At 45.0% G+C, this 15,261-nt stretch overlaps 1 protein-coding gene across 9 annotated transcripts in view; it reads left to right on the top strand.

Moving 5' to 3' along the window:
- The window catches only part of RAP1GAP2 (RAP1 GTPase activating protein 2), a 335,084-nt gene that overhangs the window by 227,764 nt on the left and 92,059 nt on the right, over positions 1–15,261 (top strand). For all 9 annotated transcript variants that reach the window (XM_061604666.1, XM_061604671.1, XM_061604669.1 and 6 more), the window contains 4 exons: positions 1,623–1,655; positions 8,020–8,226; positions 9,869–9,972; positions 14,439–14,517. In XM_061604666.1, coding sequence (XP_061460650.1) covers positions 1,623–1,655; positions 8,020–8,226; positions 9,869–9,972; positions 14,439–14,517 — 423 coding nt within the window. The remainder of the gene's footprint in view (positions 1–1,622; positions 1,656–8,019; positions 8,227–9,868; positions 9,973–14,438; positions 14,518–15,261) is intronic.

Raw genomic sequence — 15,261 nt, 5'->3', positions numbered from 1 at the left:
GCTGCACTGTAAAGGAAGATCCAAGCCTGTCCAAGTGGGGTTTGAAGTCACCACCGATTTGACACTGACTTCAGGCCCTGCTTTTGGGAAGGTTCAGCTGTGTTATGGAGTTCTCCATCAGCTTGCTGTTTTCCCCAGTCAGCTGATCAGCACTGACTTCAAACCCTACTTTCAACAAGGGTTTGCTGTGCAATACTGTTCCTGATGGGGAAATCTGTAGCACACCTGATTCCAGCAGGCTTGCTGTCTCCCCAGTCAGTTGATTGGTGGTGACAACAGGCCTCCCTTGCCAAGAAACAATCAGGTATGCATTTCAAGGCTCCCAGTTTTGGCAGCTGCGTCCCTGCCTGCTCCATATATGACATCAGGTGTGGAAACAGCCTCATGGACCAAATTGGGACCCATACCGGGTCTAACTAGGGCCACGGGATGAAGGTCCCCCACCCCTGCTTACACTTACCCATTGTATTAATTGGGGTACCATACGTTCCCTTTGGATGTAAAAACATTGGAGGCCAAGGATGCTATTCAGCCAAGTCCTACTCAGAGGAGCCCCATAATGAGCCTTAGTTAGCCATGTACATTAAATGACTCTGAGTCTACTCTGAGTAGGCCTAGCATTGAGTACCACGCCAAATTCATTTTATTAACATTTAGCAATTTATTTACAAATATAGAAATAGAGCATAATGGGAAACAAATGGGGCCCTATAGGAGGTAGAAAAAATGATCCCACACAAGGAGTTGCATTCAGTGCTAATGCTGCTCAGAAAAGACCCATTGAAAATAATGGACATGGCTAACTTGAGTCCATTAAATTCAATGGGTCTGCTCTGAATAAAATTTAGTTTGAAACAACCATAGCCTTCCAAAAGTAAAAGCTTGGGATCCTACAGCCCTGCAGGGTTATGTCCAGATAACTCCAGCTACAAATGCTCAGCTCCCTAAGAACATAAGAGATCTGCTGGATCAGACCAAGGGTCCATCTGTATAGTGCTAGGGGACTCAGACTGGGGATATGGGAAGCAAGGACCCAGCTACCTTACTTCTTGTGCCTATCAAGCAGCTCTCCGGCTGAGGGACTCAACTGGGTGATGTTTGCTGTGCAAACCAGATGATCTGAGGAACCACTTGGGGCCTGGCTGTGGGAGAGCCTGCCTGCAAGTTCCAAAGATCTCAGAAGCCCTATCCGCAGTAATTTGGAGCAGGGATTTTAGTGTGGCTGTCCCTGTTCTGTGGAACAGCATTCCCGTTGAAATATGACAGGCACCCACTATCTGCATTTTCCAGAAACAACTGAAGACATTTTTTGTTCCAACTGGCTTTCCCACCTGGATGAATAGCTCTCTGCCATGGGTGTCAGATTTCTTTTGTTTTAAATATATCTGTTGTCTTTTGTGTTTTAAATTGTTTTTTGTTATTTTTATTGGATGTAGCCTTGAGACCTCAGCCATTCATTAGTTGCCTTTTCACAGTAATCTCGACAATCAAACTCCCCCCCCCGCAAGTGCCTTTGAGAGCACTGTTGATATCCACACATAAATAAGGTAGCTTCTCATATTGTAAATTGCATTTGTAATAGAATTAATGGCAGTCTTTTCTTCCTTTTGGATGTTTTTCAGGAGGACTACATCCCATATCCCAGCATTGATGAGGTGGGTGTAGGGATGGGGTTCACTGCATGGTTCTGATCTGCTTGCATTTCGATAGTCTGTCATTTGATCCTGATCCAACCTTTTTTTCCCTTCACACTTGGTCTCACACTTGCTGATGCAATCTGCTGTGCGCTTTTTGGGGTGATTCAATCCGCTTTTTAAATTATTTTTATGGCCAAAATTTCATAGTTATCACCGTCGATACTTTTGTAAATGATGACAGTTTTTGGCAGAGGGAAAAATATTGTGTAATTTTTAGGTAGCTTATATGAATGATCACAGTGTTCCCCTTGTTTTTTTGGCGGTGGGAAAAATTACATAATTTTTAGGTAGCTTACGTGAATGATCAGTGTTCCACAGGGTTTTTTGGTGGAGGGAAAACAGTAATCATAACTGCAGTTGCGAATGCAGCAGCTGGGATTATGAAAATAACTTAATGAAAAATAGGGGGGAAGTTGGAAATAACAAATTCTTGCTATTTGTAGCTGCGGCTGCAAAATCCGTGCTGATTACAGCCATGACCTATAGTAAGAAATAGGTCCCAGTCCGAAAGGATGGCGAACTATCAAATTCAGCTAGAATCTAGTGCCAGGTCTGATTTAGTGGATATTCTCCCCCATCCCTAGGTGGGTGTGACAAGGTCTGCTGGTGTGCCAATGGGCATGTTTGTGTGAACATATATCTTGCATGTGTACTCACTAAAAGACTAATTCTGGGGGGAAATGAGCAATTCTACTCTTGAGATCTTTATTGGAGATTACTGCACCCACCAAGACAGAACTGCATCACCTTAGATAACTTTGCTTAGTTAGGGAAATTTAGTATGAACTAATGTTAGTGTGCTTGCTCTGTAGAGAATCAGCCATAACCACAATTGTTAACATTTCTTTATAAAGATTTAATTGTGCATAGTTCTTATTTGTTCTTTATAGTTCTTTATAAGCAACACAATGTTTTTTGCAGCTCAAAACACCACTACAGAAATATGCAGAATAGAGAGGATTAATAATGCATTCTACAGGCAAGCCTGCCAAGATGTTGTGTGAAGCCCATCTGCACTACACCTTTAAAGCAGTCTCATATCACTTTAACCCTCCCCCAAAAAAGAATCCCGGGAGTTGTAGCTTGTTAAGGATGCTGAGAATTGTGAGGAGACCCCATGCTCCTCTCACAGAGCTATAGTTCCCAGAGTGGTTTAACGGTCCATCCCTTTCCCTCAGGAACTCATTAATGGATATGACTAACTTAGTAAAACTTAGTTGGAGCAAGCCAGTATGCCTGCAACATCAGTCTCTGTGTTTGGCAGGCAGTATACAGCCTTTGAATTGGCCAGGCCTTTGTCTGGCTGCCATACTTGGTATGCTTCCAGCTTAATCTTTAAACCACTGATCTCATAGGTCCTGAGTGAGAGATTATCCCCCCTCTAGGTCTAGAATAGGGATGGGGAAGTATTGGCTCCCTTCTATTCGGCACTGGTTAGGCCTCATCTTGAGTACTGCATCCAGTTCTGGACACCGCACTTGAAGAAGGATGCAGACAAACTGGAACTGGTTCAGAGGAGGGCAACAAGGATGATCTGGGAATTAAAAACAAAGCCCTATGAGGAGAGAATGAAAGAACTGGGCATATTTAGCCTTGAAAAGTTAAAACTGAGAGGAGATAGGAGAGCACTCTTCAAATACTTGAAAGCTTGCCAGACAGAAGAGGGCCAGGATCTCTTCGATTGTCCCAAAGTGCAGGACACAGAAGAAAGGGCTCATGTTGCAAGAAGACAGATTCTGGCTTCAGAAAAAACTTCCTAAGTGTTAGAGCAGTACGATGATGGAACCAATGACCTAGGGAAGTGGTGGGCTGTCCAACACTGGAGGCTTTCAAGAGGCAGCTGGACAGCCACATAAGAACATAAGAAGAGCCTGCTGAATCAGGCCAGTGGCCCATCTAGTCCAGCATCCTGTTCTCACAGTGGCCAACCAGGTGCCTGTGGGAAGCCCTCAAGCAGGACTCGAGTGCAAGAACACTCTCCCCTCCTGAGGCTTCCGGCAACTGGTTTTCAGAAGCATGCTGCCTCTGACTAGGGTGGCAGAGCACAACCATCGTGGCTAGTAGCCATTGATAGCCCTGTCCCCTATGAATTTGTCTAATCTTCTTTTAAAGCCGTCCAAGCTGGTGGCCATTACTGCATCTTGTGGGAGCAAATCCATAGTTTAACTATGCGCTGAGTAAAGAAATACTTCCTTTTGTCTGTCCTGAATCTTCCAACATTCAGCTTCTTTGAATGTCCACGAGTTCTAGTATTATGAGAGAGGGAGAAAAACTTTTCTCTATCCACTTTCCCAATGCCATGCATAATTTTATACACTTCTATCATGTCTCCTCTGACCCGCCTTTTCTCTAAACTAAAAAGCCCCAAATGCTGCAACCTTTCCTCGTAAGGGAGTCGCTCCATCCCCTTGATCATTCTGGTTGCCCTCTTCTGAACCTTTTCCAACTATAATATCCTTTTTGAGATGAGGCAACCAGAACTGTACACAGTATTCCAAATGCGGCCGCACCATAGATTTATACAACGGCATTATGATATTGGCTGTTTTATTTTCAATACCTTTCCTAATTATCCCTAGCATGGAATTTGCCTTTTTCACAGCTGCCACACACTGGGTCGACATTTTCATCGTGCTGTCCACTACAACCCCGAGGTCTCTCTCCTGGTCAGTCACCGCCAGTTCAGACCCCATGAGCATATATGTGAAATTAAGATTTTTTGCTCCAATATGCATAATTTTACACTTGTTTATATTGAATTGCATTTGCCATTTTTCCGCCCATTCACTCAGTTTGGAGAGGTCTTTTTGGAGCTCTTCACAATCCCTTTTTGTTTTAACAACCCTGAACAATTTAGTGTCGTCAGCAAACTTGGCCACTTCACTGCTCACTCCTAATTCTAGGTCATTAATGAACAAGTTGAAAAGTACAGGTCCCAATACCGATTCCTACTCTCTGGTTTCTGCTTCTTAACCAATTCCTTATCCACAAGAGGACCTCTCCTCTTATTCCATGACTGCTAAGCTTCCTCAGAAGTCTTTGGTGAGGTACCTTGTTAAAAGCTTTTTGAAAGTCTAAGTACACTATGTCCACTGGACCACCTCTATCTATATGCTTGTTGACACTCTCAAAGAATTCTAATAGGTTACTGAGACAGGACTTTCCCTTGCAGAAGCCATGCTGGCTCTGTTTCAGCAAGGCTTGTTCTTCTATGTGCTTAGTTAATCTAGCTTTAATCATACTTTCTACCAGTTTTCCAGGGACAGAAGTTAAGCTAACTGGCCTGTAATTTCCGGGATCCCCTCTGGATCCCTTTTTGAAGATTGGCGTTACATTTGCCACTTTCCAGTCCTCAGGCATGGAGGACCCGAGGGACGAGTTACATATTTTAGTTAGCAGATCAGCAATTTCACATTTGAGTTCTTTGAGAACTCTTGGGTGGATGCCATCCGGGCCCGGTGATTTGTCAGTTTTTATATTGTCTATTAAGCCTAGAACTTCCTCTCTCGTTACCACTGTTTGTCTTAGTTCCTCAGAATCCCTTCCTGCAAATGTTAGTTCAGGTTCAGGGATCTGCCCTATATCTTCCACTGTGAAGACAGATGCAAAGAATTCATTTAGCTTCTCTGCAATCTCCATATCGTTCTTTAGTACACCTTTGACTCCCTTATCATCCAAGGGTCCAATCGCCTCCCTAGATGGTCTCCTGCTTTGAATGTATTTATAGAATTTTTTGTGGTTGGTTTTTATGTTTTTAGCAATGTGCTCCTCAAATTCTTTTTTAGCATCCCTTATTGTCTTCTTGCATTTTTTTTGCCAGAGTTTGTGTTCTTTTTTATTTTCTTCATTCGGACAAGACTTCCATTTTCTGAAGGAAGACTTTTTGCCTCTAAGAGCTTCCTTGACTTGCTCGTTAACCATGCTGGCATCTTCTTGGCCCTGGTGGTACCTTTTCTGATCTGCGGTATGCACTCCACTTGAGCTTCTAATATAGTGCTTTTAAACAACTTCTAAGCATTTTCGAGTGATGTGACCCTCTGGACTTTGTTTTTCAGCTTTCTTTTTACCAATCCCCTCATTTTTGTGAAGTTTCCTCTTTTGAAGTCAAATGTGACCATGTTGGATTTTCTTGGAAATTGGCCATTTACATGTATGTTTAATTTAATAGCACTATGGTCACTGCTCCCAATCGGTTCAACAACACTTACATCTCGCACCAGGTCCAGTCCCCACTGAGGATTAAGTCCAGGGTTGCCGTCCCTCTGGTCGGTTCCATGACCAACTGGTCTAGCGAATAGTCATTTAGAATATCTAGAAATTTTGCTTCTTTGTCATGACTGGAACTCATATGCGACCAGTCTATGTCTGGGTAGTTGAAGTCACCCATTACTACCACATTTCCTAGTTTGGATGCTTCCTCAATTACATATCGCATCTCAAGGTCTCCCTGAGCATTTTGATCAGGGGGACGATAGATCGTTCCCAGTATTAAATCCCTCCTGGGGCATGGTATCACCACCCACAATGATTCTGTGGAGGAGTCCGCCTCTTTTGGGGTTTCGAGCTTGCTGGATTCAATGCTTTCTTTCACGTATAGAGTGACTCCGCCACCAATATGTCCTTCCCTGTCCTTCCGATATAGTTTATATCCAGGAATAACCATATCCCACTGGTTTTCTCCATTCCACCAGGTCTCCGTTATGCTCACTATATCATTGCTCTTCTCTAAGACCAAGCACTCCAGTTCTCCCATCTTGGTTCGGAGGCTCCTAGCATTAGTGTACAGGCACTTGTAAGCAGTGTCTCTCTTCAAGTTTCTTTGGCACTTGTGGTTTGGCCTGTGGTAATTTTGACCTTCTGAATTTATATCCTGTGCCCCTGCTCTCACAATGCCTACTTCTAGACCTACCCCTTTTAAAATTTCATCATTTCTTTGGTCTTTATCCCAGGGGGGAAGTTTATTCCGAACCGGACCTTCCTCAGCTCCTGTCGGGTTTCCCCCCTCAGTCAGTTTAAAAGCTGCTGTGCCACCTTTTTAATTTTAAGTGCCAGCAGTCTGGTTCCATTCTGGTTCAAGTGGAGCCGATCCCTTTTGTACAGGCCCGGCTTGTCCCAAAATGTTCCCCAGTGCCTAACAAATCCAAACCCTTCCACCCGACACCATCGTCTCATCCATGCATTGAGACTGCAAAGCTGGGCCTGGCTGGCTGGTCCTGCGCATGGAACCGGTAGCATTTCAGAGAAAGCCACCTTGGAGGTCCTGGCTTTCAGCATCCTACCTAGCAACCTAAATTTTGCTTCCAGAACCTCACGGCTGCATTTCCTCATGTCGTTGGTGCCAACATGCACCACGACCACTGACTCCTTCCCAGCACTGTCTACCAAACTATCTAAACGACAGGTGATATCCGCAACCTTCGCACCAGGCAGGCAAAACACCTTGCGGTCAACACGCCCACCTATTGGGGATGCTTTAATTTGGATTCCTGCATTGAGCAGGGGTTGGACTCAATGGCCTTCTAGGCCCTTCCAACACTACAATTCTGTGATTCTATGAAATGCAATTCAGTTCAGATTTAAAGCCAAATCTATCAAATCCGCACTTTCCAAAACAGCATGAGAACCAAAATCCTTTGGAATTCGCACTTATCTGAATTTTGCAATGCAATTCATTGCAATGTTTGCAAAGATGCATAAAAATGAATATATTGGTGAAAATAACATACAAAAATGCATTCTCTTAGGAGAAATGGCTTGGAAAAATGTGTGCTTGCAAGTGTGTGGTCAAAACTACATACAAAATGTATTTATTAGGAGAAATTTGCACCAAAATGCTAAAAAAAATTCATGAGGTTTTTTTAAAATTGCAAATTGCTGCAGAAATGTGGAGAACCGAATTTAAGATTGGAAAAATGAGAAACTAAGAGAACCAAAACTGACAGTTCGTTCCTCCTCTAGTCCAGTTGGTTGAAGGCAGAGACTCCCAACAGTAGGTGGTGCCAGAGCCAATGACAAGCAGAGACATCTAATTCTAGTTCTATCCCCATCTTTTTCCATGCTGAGGTCTACAAGGGGCAACACTGACACTGAGGAGGAGGAGGAAGCTGACCGCCAGGGCCACACCATGGACTGGTTAGTAAGAAGGTAGACAGGTGTGGGCTGGCTGAGGGGAGACAGAGGTTGGTGAGGCAGTGCTACAGTACTTTATCCTCCATGAGTTTGTCTGAGCTTCTGTTAAAGCCATCCAAGTTGGTGTCCATCACTAGTTAATGTACAGACGTGGTCAGTTACCTCTGAGCTTCCCTTCTCTTCCTTTCCCCAGATTATAGAAAAAGGCAGCCCCTATCCCTTAATCATCCTGCCTCAGTTTGGGGGCTACTGGATTGAAGACCCCGAGAATGTCAGCACACCCTCATCGGAGAGCAGCATCTGTGAAGAGGAAGAAGAGGAACGGAGCCCTAGTACTTATGGCTACAAACTGGAGTGCAAAGGAGAGGCCAGAGCATACAGGAAACACTTTTTGGGAAAGGTCAGTGAGAAATTATAAACACGGACTTGAGAGATGTTTGTTTGTTTTCGCAAAACCCATAAATGCTAATCACTATGGGGTCTAGCCGATGCTAGCCCTGCTCAGAGCAGACCCACTGAAAATAATAGACATGACTAACTTGGGTCCATTAATTTCAGGGGGTCTATCTACTCTGAGTTATACTTAGTCAGATACAACTCTGTAACTTCTGGTGATGAATATTGATAATGAATGAGCTTGATTATCACCTTGAATTAGTTTTTCATTGTTAGCTGTTGATTACTTCAAAATGAACCAAGCTTTGGCTCATTATGGTTATGCATCACTAGCAAAAAGGGTATGATCTTGAAAGTTAGGAGAGGGGCATTGGAAGGAGGGCCCATGTGTTAGAGCAGGGTTGAGGAATCTTTTTGCAGTCCAAGGGCTGCGTTCCCTTCTAGGCAACCTTCTGAGGGCCATGTGGCAGTGTTGGTGGAGCTAGCAGCCAAAGTGGGTGGAGCAATGACTACAAATTGACCTTCGTTCTACAGAGTGTAGTTTCTGCACATTCTCATACACACACCCTTATTCCCCATCCAGGTAAGCAAAGGGCATTATTGGCAGGACTGGCGCCAGGCATGACTGGGTCCTTGGGCACCAGCCTGCCTTGCGCCCACAGTGCCATAGCCCAACACCACCACCCATACAGGCGATGCAGGGCTAATAAGCCCACCCACACGCTCCACCTACCTCTCGTGTCATGTGAATGACGTGCCATCTTGGGTGATCTTGGGTGATGACAGGCATGCGCACACAGCATACGCAAATGAGACGTGTGTGTGGGCTTACTGAAGCCCCATGCTGTCTGTATTTGGGGGGGCTGGGAGTTCCCTCTCCACGATCCCCAACAGGGTTGGATTGCAGGACCTCAGGCTGCCGCAGATCACAGAATGGGAATGCCACTCTCCCACCCTAAGGACGGACCCTTCAGGGACCCCTCTGGGCTGCAGGGGCCCTTGGCCAGGGCCCAACCTAGCCACCCTCTGGCTCCAGCCCTGATTATCAGTGTTCAAGAACACATTCCAGCGAAGCAAAAACAACTGGTGTGTAGCAGGGCCATGTTGCCTGTGGAGAGTTCAGAGGGCTAGATATAGAGTGCTGCATTCATCCCCCATGCCTGTGGTTCCCCACCTCTGAATTAGAAGGCTCAGCAAGGGGGTTGGGGAAGAGTTCAGCTTCCATTGCTCTCCTGATGACGTTATTAGTGGTGCAACCAGGGTCCCACTTTGGCTTGTACTTTGTTCAGGAAAAAAAGAAGTGGAGCTATTTCCCAAGCACTGAGTTTGCCTCATCACAATTTGGGATGAGCACTGGCCATCAGTTATGCTGGCCCCAGAGCTGTTGGTCCAGCATCTGTAGTGAATAGTGCCGTGAGGCACAGATCAAATGTTGAAACGTCTGTGTGAAGTGTAAATAAGCACTTTCGGTTTCCCAAAGGATGGCAGGTTTGTGAGATGTTCTTCAGACAGCAATGAGTCATCTGTGATTCCTTCTACGCGTCAAGACCCAACACTGAAGCAACAACCTGGGGTGGGGTGGGAGAGAATTCTCACTTTCCTCTTGGGCTTCTTTCTCACTGTTAACACTTTCCTTCTATTTTTAGGATCACTTAAATTTTTACTGCACAGCCAGCAGCCTGGGAAATTTGATCCTTTCTATTAAATGTGAAGAGGCAGATGGGATTGAATATCTAAGAATTATTCTCAGGTACAGTAAGCAGAAAAAGAGCTGGTGTCTAAAGAAAGCCATTTTCCAAAACTTGCATTGATTCTATGAACTTCATGAGTTTATTTTCACTACATCATGTATCAATAGTGATTGTATATACATATTCCTTTTGTTTTCAATATGTGATGCTGCATTGTTCTCTTTGGGGGGATTAAGGGTGTAACACCCGGCCGCCGCCCCCCCCCCAAAAAAAGATAGATGAGAACTGATCATGTTCTGTGGCTACAAATTGCTGACTTACTGTTGGAGAGAAACCAATGGTTTTTGTGGGGATATATCATGGAAGAGGGCATGGCTGGCTACCTGGCTGCCACACTGAAGAGAAGCCCTCTGTGCTGCAACATTTTATTGTCTTTCTTGTACTTGTCATATCTTCTCTTGGCTCCAGAGCAGGACATGAGCGACTGAAGTTTTGTGTTGAGAAATTGCCTACTACTATCCAAATGTATGTGTACCATTCTGGTTCAGCCATCTCAAAAAGGATACTGTAAAGCTAGGGATGGGTGAATCTGTCAATTTCAGTTTCTCTTAGTTTCTTATTTTTCCAATCTTAAATTCGTTTCTCCACATTTTCACATCAGTTTGTGATTTTTTTTAAAAGTACTCATGAAAATTTGCTAGCATTTTAGTGTGAATTTCTCCTAATTTTTGTATGCAATTTTCCTTAATATAATGTCTTTTGTATGTTATTTTCACTATGTATTGTTATGCACACTTTACCCTAGTAAATTATAGACCCATCAGCCTTTATTAGTAAATTATATGCTAGCCACTTACATGAGAAGCTATTAAATTGACTGGAACAAGAAAATATTCTAGAATATGAACAGGCTGGTTTTAGGCTGGGGCAACCTACTATAGATCAGGGCCTTGTCCTCCAGCATCTTGTTGGAAAATACGCATTTCCGAAGGAGGGAGCTCTCTAGGCAGCTTTCATTGATTTCAAATAGCTTTTGGTTTAATTCAGAGGGATAGGCTATGGGAAAAAACTGAGGATGCCAACATTGGCCCCACTGACATTAATTGAAGCCTACCAGTCAAGATGGCAAAACTCGCCATTTGAGAAACTTCAAAATCTGGGATTTACTCCTTGTGTTCTTCTTGCTCTTGGATATATAAATGCAAAAACTACTATCCAACAGCGAATCTGGGATATAGAATTACAAAATCATTTGAGTCTTGCTGTTATGCACCCTGGGTTCAGGGCGACAGGAGAGCATTGGTGCCCATGTGCTACTTGACAAATCTGAATATCCCTAAATACAGAAGAGCTTTCACTACACCTGGGTTCAATGTCCTGCCATCTGCTCTCCTGGATAGAAGGTGAGGAAGGGTACCCCACCATGAATGGGTCTGCCCATGTGGAATGGGAGGAGTGGACACTGTGGGTCATGTTTTATCGCACTGTTCTTTTTATAGAGATTTTCATTTCTTTTATTACTCCAATTTTACAGTGCATTCCGGGTAAATCTGATTATTTTATTTAGCGCATTTGTTGGCAGATATGAATCCACAGTGACAGCAAAAGTGACTAGTTTCTGTGCTGCTGCCATTGCATGCCAGAAATCAAAGGCCAATGATATAAGAATCCTGTATACTGATTGTAATTTCCTGTTCAGTCTTCATTTTATGTATCTTATATGGCTTTGATTTAGTTATGATGCATATATACTCGTCTGTGACCGAAGTAAAACTTGACTTGACTAGAAAACTGCATTGCAAAATTTGGCAAATTACGAATTTTGCATGATGGCTGCTTTTCAGGAAGTGCAAAATATAGTAGGGCTCCACTCATATGGCGCGTTAGGTTCCAGACCCCTGCCAAAAAGCAAAAAACACTGAAAAGTGGAACATTTGAGGCCGCTCGAGTCTTTGAACCGCTGCCCCAGAGGGCACCAGGTACCTGAACCCTGGGTCAGAGGGAAACAAGTGTCCAACCCCCTGTGCACGCGATGGGTGTGCGACATCCTGCCCCAGCCTTGGCTGGATGCTGGGCATCCCGTGGCAGAGTGGGTGCGTTGAGGAAGAGATGACCGTGGCCTCAGCCATCCCCCTGCGGGCCTCCGGAGCTTCCCTCCAGGCTGTCTGGCAGAGGGGGCATGGGCCCTCCCCGTGTCCATCAAGGAATGGCAGCGAGACCTCAGTGAGAAGGCCCCACGAACACTGGCCGGTCGCATCTGCTCATCTGGCCCCCGGCCCTGGGGCCAAGGCAATGGAGCACGACCGCCCGCAAGTGTGTAGCGGTCAAGTCCGAGGGCCGCAACGTGCAAGCCCCGTGGGGCAAAACCCAGTCGCTTCCTGCACGTTGGTGAATGCAGCGCCATGCCCCCTCCATCCTCCCCACTTATGGTTTTATGGAACTGCCCCCTTTCTGCTCTGTCACTCACATTGGCCTGCCTGGTCGGCAGCCGTCCCTCCTTTGATCTAGATAGGTGCCTGTGGCCCCCCTTCCCCAGCCCCATAGCCCTATGGAGGGACATGTGGCATGGCGCCGAGGCAGGAGCCAGTCGTTCAGTGTGGAGGCTTTCCTCGAATGGTGGGGCCTGGGACTTCAGGTCTAAGGAAAGGTTTCTGTGGAAAAATAGGGAGGAGGTGTGATCTCCCCCTCCCTTTTTAAAAAATGATAATATTGGGGGTTGGGGATAACCCAGCACAGATTTTGGGAAGGGAAGGATTAGAACATAATGAACATGGATATAATTGAAAACTGCCATATTAGCGGAATGCTGAGAAGCGGAACGCCGAAAAGCGAGGCCCTAGTGTAGATAGATTCACCTTTAAACTTGAAGTGAATTGAATTTCTCTCCTATCCCTATAATATCACAAGCTGAATATGAGCCAATAGTGCGATGTGGCAACAAAAAAGACAAATGGTATTTTAGGCTGCATTAGGCTGCGTATAGTTCCAAATAATGTGAACTGTTGGTTTCCCTCTATTTGGTACTGGTGGGGCCTCATCTTGAGTACTGCATCTGGACACTACACTTTAAGAAGGATACAGACAAACTGAAACAGGTTCAAAGAAGGGCAACAGGGATGACCAGGGAACTATAAACAAAGCCCTCTGAGGAGATGCTAAAATAATTGGACATGTTTTGCCTTGAGAAGAGAAGACTGAGGGGAGATATGATATCACTCTCCAAACACATGAAAGGTTATCGCACAGAGGAGGGCCAGGATCTCTTCTCGATCGTCCCAGAATGCATAATGGGCTCAAATTGCAGGAAGCCAGATTTCAGCTGAACCTTCTAATTGTTAGAGAGGTATGACAGTGGAACCAATGACCTAGGGAGGTGGTGGGCTCTCCAACACTGGAGGCCTTCAAGAGGCAGCTGGACAGCCACCTGTCAGGTTTGCTTTAAGTTGGATTCCTGCATTGTGCAGGGGGTTGGATTCAATAGCCTCATAGGCCCCTTCCAACTGTACTATTCTATGATTCTGTGATTCTAGGTAAGGCTGGGAATGTCCCCTGCCAGAAACCCCAGAGAGTCACTGTCATTCATTGTTGACAATACTGAGCTAGATGGACCATTGCTATAACTCAGTATAAAGCAACTTTCTACTTTTATTCCATCATTTATCCAGAAGCATGAGGACTAGAATCTGACTTTATTTTTAGGTGAAGGACAGTAGCTCAGTGGTAGAACATCTGATATGCATGTAGAAGGTCCTAGGTTCAATTCCAGGGTAATGTCCACTCCCTGAAACCCTGGAGAGCAGCTTCCCGTCAGGGTCAACAATTCTTAGCTAGTTGGACCAATGGCTTGACTCGTACAAGGTAGCTTCAGAGATCTTCTGATGGCCAGATTCTGACTAACAGCCCAGTGGCATTGCCCACAGTAGGTGGAGGAGATTGTTTTTATCTGGCATGGCTGTGCCGTCATTGCAGCAGATCTTCAAGTGCCTTTTGCCACAAGGTACAGCTCCTCTTGAGCCAGGGATCTTTGCAGTGTGAGAGGGAGAAAGTGGTGATAATGCACAAAGCCAGGTTAAGACACCGTGTCGCTCCCACACATGGACTTTGGATTTCGAGTCTGGTCTTTCAAGGTTACATTGGTCATGAATGTCATTTTGCTTGATCTACAGCCAACCCTAAGGAAACCAGATGTGTTAAAAAAATATATTTGCAAGGATATTGGAAAATATCAATTATGATTAGTGCTGTTTCTTCTCTAAACTGAGGAAAACAACCCAGGGTCTGACATCCTCTTATTTCCGAGGCAAACCAATGAATTTTTTAAAAAAGATTAGGAGACAGCAACCATAATGATCATTGCGAACTGTCCCCGAAATGTGCAGTGAAGTCTCATTTCCTGACATCTGGCAAAACTTCCCATTGTGAATTCTGCAGATTTTGTGTGTGTGTGTTATTATTCACATCCAGAGGCATCTGTACACCATCACAGTTTATTTCCTAATTCTCTCTCTCATTCTCTCTTCCATAGGTCCAAAGCAAAAACGTTACATGAAAGAATCCCCTTAGCAGGACTTAGCAAACTACCAAGCATCCCACAGATTGCAAAGGTAGGTTGCTTTGAAAGACACTTTCAGAGCAGGCTGCTCCATTAGGGCAAACGGAGCTGTGCCCCACCAACTTCAGCCTGTCCTGAGTCAGCCTGCACTTGCCTGCCTTATTTACAACCAGTCCCGGGGGTGGCCTTGGCTGTGACCTTTCTCCTCCTTGGTCTCCGTGCCCCTTGTAGAACTCAGAGGGAAGAGAAGGGAAACAAAACGAATTATCTGGCTCTGCTTCTCATTGGCTCTGGCTCCACCTGCTGTTGGGCTCCGTGCCTTCCACCCCACCAGTCCCAATGGGCACCAGCTGATCCTGGGTTATTTAAAATTCCAGAAAGAAATATTGCTATTTCCTTTCAATATATCAATGTTTTCTTTCAAAATATCGATATTAATATCAGTAGTGTGTGTGTGTGTGTGTGTGTGTGAGAGAGAGAGAGAGAGAGAGAGAGGAACAAAAAAACAACCCCAGATCAGTAAAAGAAGAGGCTAGCGGACAAAGAACGAACTCAAATCGATTCTGGCCTGTTAGGTCAATGGCATGCTTTCAAACCAGCCAAAGGATCCCATCCCTAGACCAGCTTAGGCTTTTACAGGCCAAGGCCAGCACTGGAATTTTTTTTGGAGCGGAGGCAGGAGTGGAAGTTTGGGCAGGAAGCCCTTGCTGCACAGGCGCTCTTTCTTGCCACTGACACCACTGTCAATTCACTTGCTCCCTTCCTCAGAGACTAGTCTGAGACTAGAAGGAGAAAG

This window comes from Rhineura floridana, chromosome 21 (genome assembly GCF_030035675.1).
Source record: "Rhineura floridana isolate rRhiFlo1 chromosome 21, rRhiFlo1.hap2, whole genome shotgun sequence".
Classification (NCBI taxonomy): Eukaryota; Metazoa; Chordata; class Lepidosauria; order Squamata; family Rhineuridae; genus Rhineura; species Rhineura floridana.
Note: the sequence above shows the minus strand (reverse complement) of the source record. Positions and strands in the feature narration are given on the sequence as shown.